The 20,217-nt window shown below is 39.4% G+C and overlaps 1 protein-coding gene and 1 pseudogene across 1 annotated transcript; both read left to right on the forward strand.

The window, feature by feature from the left end:
• Window positions 1-1,294: 1,294 nt before the first annotated feature.
• Window positions 1,295-2,233, forward strand: LOC126084122 (olfactory receptor 4F3/4F16/4F29-like). Its single transcript, XM_049898383.1, has one exon. The coding sequence runs from the start codon at window positions 1,295-1,297 to the stop codon at window positions 2,231-2,233; it is 939 nt and encodes a 312-aa protein (XP_049754340.1).
• A 16,295-nt stretch (window positions 2,234-18,528) lies between these two features.
• Window positions 18,529-19,431, forward strand: LOC126084422 (olfactory receptor 4F15-like; annotated as a pseudogene).
• Window positions 19,432-20,217: the final 786 nt, after the last annotated feature.

Genomic DNA, 20,217 nt, shown 5'->3' on the forward strand with positions numbered 1-20,217 from the left:
CAGGTTTCTCAGGAAAACTGATTTACACTGATTAATTGACAGATGTCAGGGACCTTAATCATGAAGGCTAAGCAGTCATTGATATGTCAATATATGACAGTCATTCTCTCTATAAGAGGGCTCATCTTTCTTGAACAATTTCTGTCATCACTCTGCCACTCATTTTTGTTCAGACTGAATCTTCGGGGAATTACAGGTAAATGAAAGAAAGAAGGAAATTGGGAAGTGTATTGATCTTATAAAAGTCCTTGGGTGGCACAAATGGCTTGTACTTGTCTACTAACCTAAAGGTTGGCAGTTCAAACCCACCCACTGGTGCCGCAGAAGAAAATCCAGGTGATCTGCTTTCATAAAGATCACTGCCAAGAAAACCCCATGGAGAAGTTCTACTCTGTAACTCAAGGGGTTGCCACAAGTCAGAATCTACTTGATGGCAATGGGTTTACTAATCTTGGAGTCAGTGGACCTGAGTTCTAATACTAGCTCTAACATTAAATAAATTTATGGTCCTGGTTATGTTATTTAACATTACTTGGGAATTGCCTCACATGATTGTGGGTGTTGCAAGTCTGACATTTGTATGGTAGGCTTGTAGGCTAGAAAATCAGACAGGCCTTGATGTATAAATTCTTCTCTGGAAAACCTCAATTTCTGCTTAATACCTTCAACAGATTGGATGACAACTCACGTTATCAATGGTAATTGCCTTTGTTCAAAGTCAGCTGATTGATGATTTTAACCACATCTACAAAATACCATCACAGCAACAACAATACTAGTACTTCATTAAATAATTGGGTACAATAACCTGGAAGTTTCAGGGTGTTATAGGCTTATGTTATATACGTAAGGTCTCCTTTAGTCAGCACCAACTCAATGGCAACTAACAACAACAGACAGATAAATTGACACAACAAATTAACCATCACAGGTATTAAATGCAGAGTTAACTGGGTGGTAGAGAGGAGCTCCACATGGCAGCCACCAACTTCTCTGGGTGATCAAATATTAGGGTCCATGAGCATACACAGATGTAATGCCAGAGTGCAGATGTTGTTGTTAGTGGCTGTCAGTTTGGTTCCAACTCATGGTGACTCTATGTACAAGAGAAGGAAACACTGCCCAGTCCTGCACCATTCTCACAATTGTTGCTATGTTTGAGCCCATTACTGCAGCCACTGTCGAGATAGGCTTTCATAATTTTTACTTTTGTTCTTCTAGTATATTAATATAATTCTTATAATTTATATTTCTTTCTATCTCCCTCTTTCAGGTAGCACTGCTGGCAAAGCCAATGGATGGAGCAAATTACTCCATGGTGTCAGAGTTTGTGTTTCTGGGACTCTCCAATTTCTGGGAGATCCAACTTGCCCTCTTTGTGTTCTCCTCCATGTTTTATGTGGCAAGCTTGGTGGGAAACTCCCTCATTATACTCACTGTGACTTCCGATCCTCACTTACACTCCCCCATGTACTTCCTGTTGGCCAATCTCTCCTTCATTGACCTGGGTGTCTCTTCTGTCTCTTCTCCCAAGATGATTTATGACCTTTTCAGAAAGCACAGAGTCATCTCCTTTAGTGGCTGCATTGCTCAGATCTTCTTCATCCATGTCATTGGTGGTGTGGAAATGGTGCTGCTCATAGCCATGGCCTTTGACAGATATGTGGCCATTTGTAAGCCTCTCCATTACCTGACCATCATGAGCCCACAAATATGCATCTCTTTTTTAGTGTCAGCCTGGACAATTGGCCTTATCCACTCTGTGGTTCAATTGGTTTTTGTAGTAAACTTACCCTTCTTTGGCCCCAATGTGTTGGACAGCTTTTACTGTGACCTTCCTCGCTTCATCAAACTGGCCTGCACAGACACCTACCGGCTGGAGTTCATGGTCACAGCCAACAGTGGATTCATCTCTGTGGGTGCCTTCTTTATACTCATCATTTCCTATATCTTCATCATTCTCACTGTTCAGAAACACTCTTCAGCTGGTTTATCCAAGGCTCTGTCCACACTTTCAGCTCATATCTCTGTGGTAGTTTTGTTTTTTGGTCCTTTGATATTCTTCTATACATGGCCTTCAACGTCCACACACCTGGATAAGTTTCTGGCCATCTTTGATGCAGTTCTCACCCCTTTCCTGAATCCAATCATTTACACATTCAGGAATCAAGAAATGAAGGTGGCAATGTGGAGAGTATGCAGACAGCTAGTGAGTTACAGGAAGATCTCTTAAGGGATGGACTGTATTATGAGGACTCCTCATTGACTACTGGAGTTCTATTGCTGATGGTCAAACTCACAGAGAAGCTTCTCTTTGCCCTACATTGGGTTGATTACCTTGACACTGTTATGAAGTCGTTTGCTGCTTTCACTTAGGAATGAGTGACATTCACTTCTAAAATTTGAGAAGGAGTTCCATAGGAAGTGTTTATGAACCAAAGATGATAATAATCCTGTGCCTTAATTCTCATGGAATAATACTTATAAGAAGTAATTAGTAGAAATACAAAAGAGGACAGGCTTCTTTAAGGCCTTCAGAACAGGGAGACCTCTCCCTCTCTTTCTCTTTTCTTAGACAGCCATTTGTTTCACAGCAGAAATTCCCAGCAGTCCTGAATGGAGAATTTGCTAATAGAGTATTGAACTGAATCCTTTAACTGTAATCCGCTGCTTGCCCTACCCCACCCCACTTTGGGTCTCTTCCAGGGCTGTGCAAGGAGGGCAGAACCTTTAAGAGCTCACACATAGGAGTCCAATGAGTACATACCTTGATACAAACCATGTGAGATGTTCTTGGAATACAAAGGAGAACTAGAAACACTCCATGGTCTTTTCGTCTGATCAGCAGTATGCTACTTAAACCTATTACATTTTCCTTTTCCTCCTCTTCCTGTTCCTTCTTTCTTACCCTGAGTTAGGAGGCTTTTCTATTTCCCTCCACCAATTCGGATTTCATTCCTTTTCCTTCTTCCCATTCCCCCTTTCGGTTTTTCCCTTTCCCTGTTATCTCCTTTCCCTTCTTCCTCTCTAACCTCCCTGTATTCCTGCCCTTTTAAATTGCTCTATCATAGTTGTTAATGCTGTCTATTGGAAGGCTCTTTGTTCTAATGGACTTGCGTGTGTTGGTAACAAGGCCTCAGTCGTGATGTGTGAGTGAGGGGAGAGTGGCTAAGTGGTAAGTGGAGAGTCACATAAAATAGTGGCTTTCACACTTTGTGACAGTGACCCACAGTAAGGAATATAGTATGTATCTCCTTCCTGGAAAACATACTCAACCTGAACACAATTTCATATAACAATACTGGTCTTTATGAAATTTTCTCTTCATTTTTATTTTTCCTTTACTTTTCTTCATCTTTCCTTCTCTCCTTAAAAACTCTGGTCTCCACGCATTCAATGGAAGGTACTGTTGGGCAAGTGCGTGAATTATATCTTGTTTCTCTTTGCTTTAGTGTAGGTAAAGTGATAAGCAGGTTAGAAACCAGTCAGTTGCTAACTTAGAGAAAATGCATTTGTTGGGCTAGATGATTGAGGGGCTCAGTAGGTAAAAGCAAATGTTGAATTCCTTGATAAATGCCCTGCAGGACATACTGATGATGCAATGTTCTGTTTATTCGTACTAAGCAGCAACTCTGCATTCGCTATGGTCTATTCAACCTCTTTGGTTTTCTTATCCATTTCATTATTTTTCTGAATTTAGAGTCTGGTCTTGGGAAAACAAATCAAAAGAATTATCAGAAATGACTTTTCACTTGAATGAAATGGTAGTGTAATATTACAGGTGTCTGAGAGCAATGGTTATGGCATAATTACCTCTTAACTTGAGGGACAATACAATATCTTAAAATAAACATAAAAAATAAACATAGCAGAAGGAATTTTATCTCGTTCATAGATAATTTATTTTATTAAAAAAATAAAGCACAAAATATAATTCATGTGAGCTCCAGAATCTCTGATAACTAGGAAGATTACATTGAAGGTAATGACTGGCATTTATTTCTTCTTATTAAGACCAGAATAAGTACACCAAGGTAAATATGTCATGCTATTACAACAGAGATAAAACCCAGTCTTGATTTAATATGATTCTTGGCACTGAAGCATCCCTAAGATTTTAATAAAATAAAACCATCACAGCTAAGTTGTATAAATTTTGTCAAAATTTTACTGCATTTCATTGCTTCTTTTGAAATTCATCCCTTGAAGCTACTGTCAACCAAAAACAGTTGCTGTCGAGCTGATCCTGATTCATGGCAACCTCATGGGTATCAGGGTAGAACTGTACTCTACAGGGTTTTCAATGAGTAATTTTCCAGAAGTAAATTGCCAGGTCTTTTTTTTCCTTTTGAGGCACCTCTGTGAACTTGAACTGCCAACCTTTTGTTTAGGATCCAAGTGCATTAACTGTTGGCGCCATCCAGGGGCTCTGCTGTTGTTTGCTTCCATGGAGTTGGTTCCAACTCATAGCAATCCTGTGTAAAACACCAACTCTAAGCCAAGAAAAATAGAATTTTCTTCCTGAAAACTTTCTATAACTCTCTGTATCTATTCATTTTTCTCTTTTACTCTCTACTCCTACGTTCTGCAATAACCAGACACTTTGTCTTAGGATAAAACTTCTGCTTTTTTTTCCCCTTTGATAAGCAAAACCAGATACTATTACCTTACATACTCAGTCATATTTCTTGGCTACTATTACTTCTAGTTTAGTCTCCATCAATTATATTAATTATGACTTTTACCTAAATCAGCTAACTTCTATTTTACACAGAACTTGAAGGTTGGCAATTGAGAATTGTCTGTCATATATAATTATTTTAGTAGAACAGCTAAACACATGAGCACTCAAAAGATAACCCCCTACAGCCACACACATCCTCTTCATGACTTAAAGGCAGTAAAGGTTATTTTTAAAGTTGTAAAAATGAATATAGTCACTAACATGATCCTTAGATATGGATACTCTATGTAGGTATAAGTAAAGGGATACAAAGACACACGCACACCATAATCAATGTTTCAATCTTATTTAAAAAGTAATTAGCTGTATTTAACTATGAGTCGGAATCCACTCGACAGCGCTGGGTTTGGTTTTTTTGGTTTTAACACTAAACCAAGGTTTTAAAATAACAAAGGGCTTTTGTTAAATGTAACAAAGAAGTTATGACTAAGGGGGCTCCCTACTGAACTGTCAGAATTTTAATTCAAATTGTTTGAAAACATACTCATATTTTTCATAATCGTAAATGCTTGTTTTATGCTCAGTAGTGATAAAATCAGAGAGAAGACATACACTATTTTATAAAAATTACTATCAAATTGTCCAGATTGTCTAAAAATTTATTTGATTATGTGGATTTGAATTCTTTCATATAAATGTTTCTGAGCTTGCAATTTGAATGAGAATTTTTGTTTCTGAAAAAGTTAACACATTTAAAATGTTAGAAGTTCAATTTTGGGGGAATTATTAGGTTTATGTCAGCACTTACTAGTCTCTATAAACTAATCCTAACGGAACTCTTTTATTTTGAGGCTTTATATCTAATTTATTAGTATCTCCTTATTAGGAAAATATTTCACTCACATAATGAGAGGAAAAGGCTTTTCTATTACAGAAACACACTTCCAACAAAGCTCTTAGGTTCAGCTCTACAATTGCAGTTATAATTCAAAAGTAAACTCAGATTTTGAAAAATATCAGAGGGAGAGACAGATAAACAACAACTTACACCACATCTAAAAATGTTCTTCTATTTCCAGGGGAAAAAGACATATTTTTACACAATAGATAAAAGTGAAAAACAAAACTAAGAAACTAATTTCTCATGGAAAGAAAATAGATTCCATGCATCCCAACAAAAGTTGCCAAATGGTCAGATCTTGAACCAAATTTGTAATCTTTGCTGCTACTTATAAAGAATAAGGAGTCCTGGGAGTGCAGTGACTAAGAGCTAAGGCTGCTAACCAAAAGGTTGGTGGTTTGAATCCATCAATTGCTCCTTGGAAACCCTGTGAGGAAGTTCTACTCTATCTTATAGAGTAGCTATGAGTCAGAATCCACTCAATGGCAAGGAGTTTGGGTTTTTCTTTTTTAATAAAGAATAAGGTATTGGCCATGTTCAAACTAGAATCAGAACTAAACTTGACCACAAACCTGGAAAAAAAACAAAACAAACAAATAAAAACCCATAAACTTCCCCTCCCCCCAATACAGAAAAACAAAAGCAAACAAAAAACAGAGATGAGAGAGTCAGTGATGGTAAAGTTTTATTGCTACTTGGGATTCAATACAAGAACCAGGAGATGAGCCTGGATTTAAATAACCTCATGAGGTACACTGCTTGGAAACAGTTTAATTGGCTCCAGAAGGTGAGTCCACTTTGGATATCTTGATGGGAACGCCAAAACTGTCAAAGTATAATATTCAAAAATATAAAAACACAGTTAATACAGAAAGAAATCACCTGTCAATTACTTACTGAACTCATTCAGAGAACAGCAAGATGGTAAACACCCCCCGCAAAAAAAAAAAAAAAAAACCCAGTGCTGTCGATTCCACCTCATAGTGACCCTATAGCACAGAGTAGAGCGGCCCCATAGAGTTTCCAAGGAGCTCCTGGTGGATTCAAACCGCCGACCCTTATAGGTTACAGGTTACAGCTGTAGCACTTAACCACTATACCACCAATTAAGTTTGGGTGGAATAAATATCTAAGACTGAGGGGATCTCCCAAAGAATGCTCTTAAGACCTCTTGGTTTCACAAGTTCTATGCATCTGGCTTGAGCCAGTGTTTCATAATTTTTTGAAGCACAGTGACCACATCAGATCTTTTAAGAGTCAAACCCAGAAGAGTCAGATTTTTCTTCTTATTTACAAAAATGCTCACCCACTGATTTACCAATCAAGACCCAAAAGATCTGTTAATTAAATAAATATTTATTAGATATTTTAAAATTTCTAAAATATAGAGTCAGTCTATATTTTAAGACATTTAAGATGTTTAAATTAAAGAAGCAGTCAATATGAATAATAGTATCTTTACTATTAATCAAAGAAATCCAAATTAAAACCATTCTTTAGGCTGAAAAGCCTGTATGATTTATGGAAGATTTATTATGTATAAGGCCTGGGTTTGAAAGTTCTGCAGGTGCGTGTCATACTGAAAATTGCAGTCTAGGAACCTGGTCCAAGTGACGTGGCAGTTAGAGCAGTGGCGTCACTAGGGTTGGTGTCACTCAGTGCTATAACTCATGGTGTCACAACCTCCTGTCCATGGACCTCCTTCCTACCAGACCTTACAGAATCTTTAGTAAAACGTTTTGTATCGGTCTCTCCTTTCTGTGCGTGCTCAAGCCAGGGTGGAGGGATCGATCCGAAAGGGCCAAGCACAGCCTGAGCCTGCCCTAAGTCTGGGCCTGTGTGACTCCTCAATGCCTTCCCACTGCCGGTGGCCAGGAAACAGGGAGCCAGGTGGCTTGCGAGCTACGGTAGCGGGTGGAGCCTGAGCCACAAGGCAGTGACCAATTAGGCTGCACTAGTGACACTTATAACCCGCCAGGCGCTCCTTGGAAACTCTGTGGGACAGTTCTACTCTGTCCTATAGGGTCGGTATGAGTTGGAATTGATTCGACTGCACTGGGTTTTTGGTTTAGGGACACTTATAAAAAAAATAAATTTCTGCTGAAATTTTGCCCCAGAATTTTATGGACAGCCATTTTGGTGTCACCCCCTCTGAAAGTGTCACCTGGTTCGGCCATATCACCTCACCCTCCTAGTGATGCCACTGAGTTAGCACGTAGGTTCGTTGGTGTTCCCAGGTTCATAGGCATGCCAGTCTTAGAATGATGATACTGGCCCCTCTGATTCAGTAGTTCAGCACCCTACTGGTCATAGAATCCACCAACCCAGCACAAAGAAAGATGCCACTAAGCTGGATGTGTTTACTTAGTAATCTTAGTATCCTTAGCACTAATTGGTAAGTACTGGTAAAAACTGTATGCAGTTTCTTTTTTAACCTATACAGCTAAGCAATCCTATATGGAAGCCCATTTACAACAGTACATATTTGAATGTGTTCTTTCTGTCGACCAACTAAACAGTTGTGGTCATGGGACTTCCATATAGGAGTATTTAGCAGTATTCATTAAAAATGAACCTGCACGTACAGTATTTTCTAGAAACTCCACTTCTCATTTATATATCCTTTGGAAGCACTTGCACATGTGTGCAAGAGACATTTTAAAAATATAGCTACATTTAAAAGCAAAATATGGGGGAAAAAACCCCTAAATGTTCACCAGTGGGGGAATAGTTAGATGCACTTTTCTGATGGATATTCTTCATTTGCCTTTCCATTTCTAATTTTCATTGTTTCCACACTGCTCTGTGCCCTGAAGAACTGAACTTTATGGATTGAATCAATGGGTGGTTCTTGCCCTCTGGCTTCTGGTTGGGTGTAGCCAATTGGAGGCTGTGGTAGGACCTGGAGTTCAGGAGGAAAGTAAAATCAGTGTGTTTATTCCCCCTGCTTCCTCCCTTCTAGGCTTTACAATGCCAGTTTGCCATATTCCTCCACCAACCAAACCAAAACCAAACCCAGTGTTGTCAAGTCGATTCCGACTCATAGCGACCCTATAGGACAGAGTAGAACTGCCCCATAGAGTTTCCAAGGAGCACCTGGCAGATTCGAACTGCCGACCCTTTGGTTAGCAGCCACAGCACTTAACCACTACTCCACCAGGGCTTTCTTTCCTCCACCAAAGGCCTCAGCTTCTGTTGGCCTTCTTCTCTTGCTATAGCTCTTTCTCTGGTTTCTGGTAGTGCTCCCTGCTTTTTCTCTTTCAGTTTTTAGGGCAGTAATGACTCCCTGTTGTAGCTGGCCCTGGATAGTTTACCATTCCTTGTCTATTTCCCTTAATACTGTCTAATCAAACCAAACCAAACCAAACCCAGTGCAGGTGAGTCGATTCCAACTCAGACAGACCCCATAAGGATTCCAAGGCTGTGAATGTCTACAAAAGCTGACTGTCACACCTTTCTGTTGTGGAGTCACTGGTGGTTTCAAACCCTCCAACCTTTCAGTTAGCAGTCAATTGCTTTAACCACTGTGCCACCAGGGCTCCTTTAAATATTCCCTACACTCTTGTAAGTTAGATTTTTCTCATTTACTCCATTCAACTGTGACATTTTTTTCCCAGATGTGACCCTGCCTGATGCATTTATTTGTACAAAGAGAAGACCCATAAATAGCCCCAGGAAATAGCCTCTCAAAATGGGATTCTGGGATTGGGTTGCTCACATACTTGAGGAGTATCTGTATAACTTCCTCTTCTGGGGGATACTGGACCTTGATGACATGTAGCACATAGTTACACTATGATTACTCAGATCATAACTGGTGTTTGTATAGAATGAAGTGCAGGTGAAGGGCAAGGCACTATTACCTGCATATCGCTAAATGTCACAGCCACATAATCTCCCAGTACCTTACTCTTTTTGCAGCACCTCTATCAATTCTGAATGAACCAACATTTCCTTGCATGTACAAAGTGGCCATGGTAACATGGATGGAAGCTATGCATGGGATTAACAACACGGACTTCCCTTCACCTAAGCTATAACAAATGCTGAGTCCCATCTTGCCAATGACAGAGGTCAATGCTGAACCTAATTTGGCACCATTCTTTGGAGGGGGATGACCCAGCTACCTGATGGCACATTGATTACATTGGACCTGTCTTTACCACGGGGAAGAAGTGATTTATCCCATCAAGAATAGATAAATATTTCAGAATGGACTTGCCTTACTAGTCTGCTGTCATGGCTTTACGCTTTGTCAATTTAGTTAAGCTTGAACTACATTTCCCAGAATTTTCTTCCCTTGTGTGTTTGCAGGCTAAGGTTTACAAGAGATGTTTATATGAAGTTTGCAAGGTGGAAGTGCAGCAGTAGCCATTTTTGATCTGAAAGTAGGTGTGGGGCAGGTGCTGTTGCCATTCATGCATGTTTTCACGGGTCTGTTGGGCCACTTTTTGGTTGTGAGACAATAACTAGGCCCAGTGCTCCTCTAGCTTCCACTGGATCTCCTTCTTCAGCTTCTTCAAGCCCTTCCCCTTCCCCATCCCCCAACACTCAAAATGGATCCTTTCTCAAACTCTTAAGTGTCCACTCACATACCAGTTCCCCTGGGAAATCTACCCAGATCCCCCAGATTTATAAACTCTTTCTCCTGTGTTGCCACTGCATTGAACATGCCTCTGGTATAGCATCTATCCAGATTGTATGAAAAAGCTTTGTTTGCATGTATGTGTCTCCTCACTGCACTTCAAGCTCCTTGGGACTGGCACTATGTTAATAGCCAAGAACAAGTTGAATAAATAGACTTCATATCAAGATCCAAGATTTCAGGGAAAGTGAAGTCTAACAATCTAAAAAACTGACTTTAAAAAAAATGTCTTTTAGGGCCATTTGGAGATTTTACATTGTATATATGAATTTTTTATTTTTCTAGATTTTATTTTGCTGTTGTTGAGAATATACACAACAAAACATACACCATTTCAACTGTTTCTACATATACAACTTAGTGACACTGATTACATTCTTTGAATTGTGCATCCATTCTTATCCTCCTTTTCTGAGTTGTTCCTCCTCCATTAACATAAGCTCATTGTTTATATTAAGTTTTTGGTTGTGGTCAAAAGGCTGTACTGTAGGGAGGAAGGAATAGATCACACTAGGGAGAAAGGCAAATAGCTGACTTTCCTTTTACCTAGTACATTTTTTGGAATCCTGATGGTTAAGAATTTGGCTGCTAAGTAAATGGTCAGCAGTTCAAATCCACTAGCTGCTCCTGGGAAACCCTATAGAGCAGTTCTATTCTGTCTATAGGGTCAGTATTAGTTGGAATCAACTGGACAGCAGATTTTTATGGTAGTACTTGAAATAAGTTTTGGGGACTCTAGGGTGAAGAAAAAGCTGTGGAGGAAAGTCAGGATCAGCTCAATTCAATGTCTTCAGCATATGTAAGGGATGTGGGGGCACTGGGATCCAAATTCCCATTATAGTAGAGTCAATTCCAACTCATAGTAACAGGGTGTATCTATGGAAAATAGCAACTATGGCAAGCACTGAAATTGTGCAGGGGTGTAGTCAGGGTCGTAAGTGCCCAGAGCCAATCTCTAAGTAGCACTCCCCCACCTGAATTGGAGCACCCAGGAGCAATCTCTAAGTTGTGTCCACTGCCCCAGTTTCAAGATGAATAGATGTTGACAGCAGTAGCCCGTCAGCAGAAACGCCCTCCCTCCCTCTTCTCCAGCTGGCTCAGTTAGGCGCATATTTGAAAGCATATTTATGGCACCTTGGAATGTCATTCCATGCCTCATCTAGTGGTGCCCCATTGGGCTTGCATGTGGGCAAATGCCATCCTCTGCCCTCCCCCCCCCCCCGCCTTATCGCGCCTCTGTGTCTACAGTGCTTGAGGAAGGATGTGGGGCAGTACTGGGTTAATAGAAACTGCTCAGTGGCATCCTCCCTTCAAGTGGCTCCCAGGGCACATGCCATACCCTGAGTGAGCCTCTGCATAGCAACCCTGTAGGCGCACTGGTTGGCTGCTAACTGAAAATGTTGGTGGTTTGAAGCCACCAGCTGATATGTGGGCAAAAGATGTGACAGACTTCTTCCATAAAGATTATAGTCTTGGAAACCCCATGAGGCAGTTCTACTCTGTCCTATAGGGTCGCTGTGAGTCAGAATCGACTTGATGGCAATTGGTTTGATTTTTTGGTTTGGGTTCAAATGATAACTTAGCAAAATATATGTATTTTTTAATCTCATTAACCTCTTTGATAGGAATCAAGGGAAATTAATGACACACAAATGTTAAAAGTCAAGACCACCTTCTTTGAATTTCTTTTTTTCTGCCAGCAGGAAAGTTAAAAAAGGAAGTCCACCAGGCACTAATGCTACCTGGTATTTTTTGGGACGAAAAGTAAATGACATACCAAATTTGGAGAAGGCTTGACTGGTAAAATGTCTTTCTGAGAACTCACCCGACTCCAATTGTGTGCCTGACAACAGTCATCATTGTTTTCAACTGTGATACAGAAAAACTGCTATAATGGTATTAACTATGCTATGGTGAGCCTTTAGTTGTTTTTTTGTTTTTCCATTGCTCTGTAATTTGGCCTCCACGATGTAAAATAGACATAGAGAAGGGGCAGAGAAAATAACAAATTTAGGGATCCAGGGGTATGCAAAGAAATCTTCAGAGGAAAGGTGAAAGGAAGGGGGAACTTAATTTCATTGCTTAATTCAAGTAGAATAAGGATTCATGTGAGAGGGATCCCGATAACTCTGTATTTTTCACTTTCATAGAGCAAAAGACAAGTAAGCATAGACTTAAAATAATCAAAAAGTTCAGCTGGAATCAGGGAAGAGTTCTGGACTTTTAGAATGATAAAGGATAGGGATGGCCAAACAAGGCAGATACTGAATTCTCAGGTAACATGTCTTAGATGATTTAGACATGTCACCGATGAATTACATAGACTGGAGCAGAAATTATCTTTATATCCTTAGTGGTTGATTTCTATGGCTTGATTACTGGGACATTCATTCTCTCCTTTCCTCAACTATACATTTGCAAAGAAATGAGAATCTTTTCTGGGAGACAGACCAAACCCATGTAAATCTACAAAATAGGTGATGGTGTCTAGAAAGCAAATGTTGTGGAGTCATGGTTTGTAATCTTAATGGACTTTAACTAAGGAAAGAAGTTTATGGTGGTGAACAAAAGTCCTGGAGAACAAAAGATTCGGTGTTCTCTTAGAACAATCTCAGTTTACCCAAAACCCAAAAAACCAAACCCAGTGCCGTCGAGTCGATTCCGAATCATAGCGACCCTGTAGGACAAAGTAGAACTGCCCTATAGAGTTTCCAAGGAGCACCTGGCGGATTCGAACTGCTGACCTCTTGGTTAGCAGCCGTAGCACTTAATCACTATGCCACCAGGGTTTCCCTAAGTTCATCCAGGGCAGAAAAATGGCTCAGTCATCACTTTTTTTTTATTACCCTTCAAGGACCATCAGATGTTTACTCTAGCCTTGTGTATTCTTGTCTGTGAAACTCTGAAGACACAACCCGTATCTTCTGGCATATCTTTCAATATCTTCTGGCATTTGGTGCTTGGTTTTGCTTCCTTTTATTTTTTTCAAGCTCTTGTTTTTCCTGTTTCCTGGTCCAATTCCTCACTCTTCAGAAAATTATTATTATCATGTTATCTTGTCGTGTGTCCCAGTCAGGCTCATTATACTTGGACATTACCAGATGTTCCAATTTATTTGGCTTTTTCTACTATCCAAACTTCCAGTTGCCTATATACTGACATTTGAGTTAGCTGCTGCTCCTAGAAAGTGGTGCTGGGCAATCTGGGGAATAAAGTGACACAGAAGACTCTGACTTTGTCCCAAAGGAGCTCATAGTTTAATGCAGGGTTTCTCAGCCTTGTCACTATTGACACTTTGGGCTGGGCAACTCTTAGTTGTCTCTATGAGTCAGAATCCACCCAATGGTAACTTTTTTTCCCAGTTAATTATTAGTTACAAGGAGCCCTGGTGGTGCAGTGGTTAAGTGGTTGGCTGCTAACCAAAAGTTCAGCTGTTCGAACCCACCAGCTGCTCTGTGGGAGAAAGATGCAGCAGTCTGTTTCCATGAAGATTACAGCCTTGAAAACCCTGTGGGGCAGTTCTGCTCCGTTGTATAAGGTTGCTATGAGTTGGATTCGATACGATGGCAATGACAGTGGGCAATTCTTTTATGTAGGGGGCTATCCAGTGCATTGTAAGATGTTTAGCAGCATCCCTGGCTTCTTTCTATTAGATGCCAGTGGCACACATCAACTGTGACAACCAAAAATATCTCTAGACCTTGCCAAATGTCTCCGGTGGAATAAAACACCTTCAGTTGAGAACAACTGGTTTAAAGATAGAGACTTAAAGGACATAATTTTTCTGTTATAGTAGCACAATGAAGGTGGGTACATTGGAGACTTGATCTTCAACAGAAGGATGGATTCTGTTTATCTGTAAAAAATTAATACCCACTACCTCTGGTCATTACTCATCTACTCCTGCAAAGTTGTTCTTAGTTCAATACCAAAAGGAGATCACACATTTAAGGAAATTATTCATCATAATTCATGGTTGACTTGTTTTTACTATGGTGACTTTGGACTTCCATGTGATAAATTTTCACCTAGCAAATTATTCAGCCAAACAGCTAAGTAGAATTTATTGCTGATTTTCCTCCAATGTAGTTTCTGTCGAAATAACTTTCAGATGATATTTAATAGAAATGCTCTTTTTGAAAAGTAGTCATTAAATATTAAACCATTGAAAATGAGCCGGAGAATAGAACAGGGAGAGAAGAACTGGAATTGCTAATCAACTCAGTAAAACAGACTTTTCTTTGCACCTAAATTTCTTTTTTTAAAACAAAACATTTAATTGAAGTTATGACTACTTCTACATTATTAATTTTTTAGAGATAAACGTTTAATGAATTATTATATTACACAAAAATTGACAGTGTTTAAAATAGAACACGCTGCATTAAAACTGAGAATGAAATGTGTGCATTGATTTGCTCATGCAGCAGGTAATAATAGGTCCCTTATTGTTACATTTTCTTTGCTTACATCATTTCATTTGTTGGCTCTCCAGTGCTGTTTTCTCTTAAATTCTAGATTGAAGCATATCTTCCTTTAGTTTTTGGAGGTTGTTGATGGAGTGTCTTGACTCTTTATGTGTTTTTAGTTCTAGCATTCAAGGAATTATTTGGATAGTGCCTCAAATGCTTCCCTTTCCCCTCACTTTGTCCATAAACTTTGAGTGTAGGAATGCTTTACCCGTGGGCATGGGTGGAAATGGGAAGAATGTGCAATTTCCTTCTTGGTGAGGTTTAATTAGTAGTAGTTTTTAATAATCAACTAAGTTGTTTTATCATACTGTTAATAATCATTAGCTCTTTATTTCTAAAAAGCTAAATATTTCCCACTGTCTAATGCACCTTGGCTACAATAAAGAGAGACTAGGGAAGATAAACTTCTTCTCTGTCTACCTTCTTAGAGATGCACAGTAAATTTCTTAAACAGAGACTCACCTGACACTAGGCTCTAAGTACTCCAGTGTTCACCTTCGGGCTCTCCAACTGAGCACAATCACCACAGTTCTAGATGTATTGGCAGGGTAAATGTACAATAACAGAGAGAGAGAATGATTTCCCTGTACCATTTACCATTCACTGTAGTAGAAGTGGTTAATGGATTGCTTATGAAGTATATCTAAATCTTTGCTCAAATGCAATCTAGTATGCCCTTGGTTGTTGTTTTTAGGTGACATTGAGTCAGTTCCAACTCACAGCCACCCTATTCACAACAGTACAAAACACTGCCAAGCTCTGCATCATCCTCACAACATTTGCTATGCCTGAGCTCATTGTTGCAGCCACTATGTCAACCCATCTCATTGAGGGTCTTCCTCTTTTCCGCTGACCCTCTACTTTACCAAGCATGATGTTCTTCTCCAGGAAGTAATCCTTCCTGATGACATGTCCAAAGTATGTGAGAAGAAGTCTTGCCATTCTTGCTATAAGGTGCTTTTCAGTTATACTTCTTCTAAAACAGATTTGTTAGTTCTTCTGGCGGTCTATGGTATATTCAATATTCTTTGACAACACCATAATGCAAAGGTATCAATTCTTCTTCAGTCTTCCTTTTTCATTGCCCAGCTTTTGAATGCATATGAGGCAATTGAAAATGTCTTGGCTTGGGTCAGGTACACTTTAGTCCTTAAAGTGATATCTTTGCTCAGATTTGCCCAGTGCAATGCATCTGTTGATATCTTGACTGCTGTGTCCATGGGTGTTGATTGTGGATCCAAGTAAAACAAAATCCTTGAAAACTTCAATCTTTTCTTCATTTATCGTGATGTGGCTTATTGCTCCAGTTGTGAGGATTTTTGTTTTATGTTGAGGTATAATCCATACTGAAGGCTGTAGTCCTTGATTTTTATCAGTAAGTGCTTCAAGTCCTCTTCACTTTCAGCAAGCAAGGTTGTGTTATCTGCACAACGCAGGTTGTTAATGAGTCTTCCTACAATCCTGGTGCCCCAATCTTCTTCATATAGTCCAGCTTCTGGAATTATTTGCTCAGCATACAGATTGAATAAGTATGGTGAAAGGATACAACCCTGATGTAAACCTTCCCTGACTTTAAACCACACCGTATCCGTTTGTTCTTTTGCAATGACTGCCTCTTGTTTGACATACAGGTTCCTCATGAGCACGATTAACTGTTCTGGAGTTCCCATTCTTCCCCAATGTTATCCATACTTTGTTATGATCCACACAGTTGAATGCCTTTGCATAGTCAATAAAACACAGGTAAACATCTCTCTGTTACTCTCTTCTTTCAGCCAAGATCCATCCGACATAAAAATGATAGCCCTCATTCCATGTCCTCCTCTGAACCTGGCTTGAATTTCTGGCAGTTCCCTGTTGATGTATTTCTGCAACCTCTTTTGAATGATCTTCAAAATTTTACTTGTGTGATTTTAATGATATTGCTCCATAATTTCTGCATTCTGTTGGATCACCTTTCTTTGGAATGGGCACAAATATGGATCTCTTCTAGTCAGTTAGCCAGGTAGCGGTCTTTCAAATTTCTCTGCATAGATGAGTAAGCACCTCAAGCACTTTATCTGTTTGTTGAAACATCTGAACTCATATTCCATCAGTGTCTATAACCTTGTTGTTTGTCAATGTCTTTAGTGCATCTGAACTTCTTCCTTCAGTACCATTGGTTCTTGAGCGTATACTACCTCTTGAAATGGTTAACACTGACCAATTCTCTTTGGTAGAGCGACTCTATGTATTCCTTCCATCTTCTTTTGATGCTTCTTGCCTTGTTCAATATTTTCCTCCTAGAATCCTTCAATATTGCAACTCGAGGCTTGAAATTTTTCTTCAGTTCTTTCAGCTTGAGAAATGCCAAGCGTGTTGTACATTTTGGTTTTCTAACTTCAGGTCTTTACGCAATTCATTGTAATACTTTACTTTGTCTTGTTGAGCCACTCCTTGAAATATTCTGTTCAGCTCTCTTATTCGTCATTTCTTCCTTTTGCTTTAGCTACTCTACATTAAAAAGAATGTTTCGTAGTCTCTTCTGACACCTTTTTGTTCTTTTCTTTCTTTTTATCAACCTCTTGTTTTCTTCATGTTTAATGTCCTTGATGTTGCACTCTTCTGGTCTTTGGTCATTAGCATTCAATGTATCGAATCTATTCCTGACATGGTCTCTAAATTCAGGTGGGATATACTCAAGGTCATATTTTGGCTCTCTTGAACTTGCTGTAATTTTCTTCAGCTTCGACCTGAATTTGCATAGGAGCAGTTTATATTATGTTCTCCAGTTGGCCCCTAGCTTTGCTCTACTCATGATATTGAGCTTCTCCAGTGTCTCTTTCCACAGAGGTAGTCGATTTGCTTCCTGTGTATCCCGTCTGGTGAGGTCCGCGTGTATAGTAGTCAATTGTGTTGTTGAAAAAAAATGTATTTGCAGTGAAGAAGTCGGTCTTGCAAAATTCTATCAAGTGATCTCTGGAATTGTTCCTATCACCAAGGCCACATTTTCCAAGCACTATACCCTTTTCTTTGTTTCCAAGATTTGCATTCCAATCACGAGTAATTATCCATGCATCTTGATTACATGCTTGATCAATCTGAGACCACAGAAGTAAGGTAAAAATCTTCAATTTCTTCAGGTTTGTGCATAAATTTGAATAACAGTTGTATTAACTGGTCTTCCTTGGAGGCATATGGCTATAATTCTATCACTTACACCATGTGTATTTCAGGGTAGATCTTGAAATGCTCTTTTTGACAGTGAATGAGACACCATTCCTCTTCAATTTGTCATTCTCATCATAGTAAGCCATATGATTGTCCCACTCAAAATGGCCAATACTTGTTCATTCAGCTCACTAATGCCTAGAATATCAATCTTTATGCAGTCCATTTCATTTCTGACGACTTCCAATTTTCCTAGATTCATAATTTGTACATCCCATCTTCCAGTCATTAACAGATGTTTGTAGCTGTTCTGATTTTGGGTCGTGACACATCAGAAAATGAGGTCCTGAAAGCATGACTCCATACAAGTTATTAAGGTCAGCTGTACTTTGAAGAGGCAGCTGTTCCCCAGTTGTATTTTGAGTGCCTTCCAAACTGAGAGGCTTATTTTCCAACACTGTACCAATTTTCCACTGCCATTCATAAGGTTTTCACTGGTCAATTTTTTCAGAAGTAGTATGCCACGTTCTTTTTTCTAGTCTGTCTTAGTCTGGAAGCTCTGCTGAAACCTGTCCACCAATAGTGACCCTGCTGGTATTTGAAATACTATTGACAAAACTTCAAGTATTACAGTAACACACAAGCTATCACGGTACTACAAATTGACAGATGCATGATGCTTGTGATGCTGAAACTCTCCAATTCCTGGCAGATCTAGCTGCTTCGTTTTTGCTTTTGTTCTCTTTCTTATGTGTCCAGTATGATGGAAACCTTCTTATAGTGGTTACTGTGACCGATGAACCTTACTTACCCTCCCCTATATGTTTTCTACTGTCCAACATTTCCATCATTGGCCTGATATTTTCTTTAACTGCAGCATACTAAATGATTTGTGATATTTTTCAGAAAAGGAAAGTCATCTCTTTTGTATAGCTCATGTCTTCTTTAGCCATGCTACTGGGGCACTGAGATGGTGCTTCTCATAGCCATGGTCTTTGATATGTGGCCATTTGTAAGCTTCTCCATTACCTGATCATCAGGAGCCCACAGATGTGTCTATTTTTTTTAGTCACTTCCTGTATCATTGGACTTATCCACTCAGTGGTCCAATTAGTTTTTGTGCTCCCCTCTAGATTTGCCTTTTTGTGGCTCTATCATTTTAGACAGTTTTCACTGTGACCCTCCCTGTCTCCTCAGACTTGTCTGCACAGACACCCAAGAGCTAGATTTCATGGTCACCATCAATAGTGGCCTCATTTCTGTTGTCTCCTTTGTCTTATAGGTTATTTCCAAAGTCTTCATTTTGTTCAGTGTTTTGAAACATTCTTCAGGTGGTTCATCCAAGGCTCTTTCCACTCTGTCAGCTTATATCACTGTTTTGGTCTTGTTCTTTGGGCCACTGTTGGTTTTCTACACCTGGCCTTCTCCTACATCACACCTGGATATGTATCTTGCTATTTTTGATGCAGTTCTCAGTCATTTTCTGAATCTAGTCATCTATACATTGAGGAACAAAGACAGGAACGTGTCAGTGAAGAGATTGTGCAATTCTCTTGTGCATTACAGAAAGGTACCATAAATGGATTGAATATGAAGCCATGGAATTCTACATTCTCCCTTGTGCTATTGGCAGAAAAGACATTTTTTCAATTTCAGGAAATACTCAAGACTTAGGCCATGTTATATGCCTAGACATCTGTTATCTATTAAATTATGATATCTATTTTGCCATTCAATTAGAAATGGTATTATTCTTTGACACTCAGTACAGAGTTACAAACCAAATCTTATGTTCTTAGTAACACTTAAACTATTCCATGCCAAGAAGAGTGCCATGTAATTGAGGAAGTAATAATATTTTAACTTTTTTTCTGTTTTGGGCAGATCATTCTATTGGAATGCAAACTATGTTATTCACCTCATTCTTAATCTCTTTATTACCTATCTTGATTTTAATTTTTTTTTCTTCTTTATCTGTTTTGCCTTCCATTGGCCCAGAATCTGCATATTATATGTCTTTATCTGAGTCCTCTGTCTGGGAGTCTGGGAAATAGTTAATCAATTTTATAATTTGGGAAGTAGTTTCAGAATACTGGGGATTCAGAATATCATCTAGAAGGTGTGGCATCATTTCCAGGTGGGTATGTCTCTTTGTTCCCTTGAAATCTTTACCCCATGGTGAAGGACATGACTCTAGAAGGGTTAATTTATGGCTCTCTTCAAGAAGTGGATCAGGGCAGAGCACTCTCTTGCTTGGTCCAAATGTCGCTACTGCTTGGTGGGGGTTATGAATCCCAATTATCAGGGGAAATTTGCTTTCCGCTACACAATATGGAGAACAAGTATTAAGTCCAGAACTCCAGGG

This window comes from Elephas maximus, chromosome 10, assembly GCF_024166365.1.
Source record: "Elephas maximus indicus isolate mEleMax1 chromosome 10, mEleMax1 primary haplotype, whole genome shotgun sequence".
NCBI classification, from domain to species: Eukaryota; Metazoa; Chordata; class Mammalia; order Proboscidea; family Elephantidae; genus Elephas; species Elephas maximus.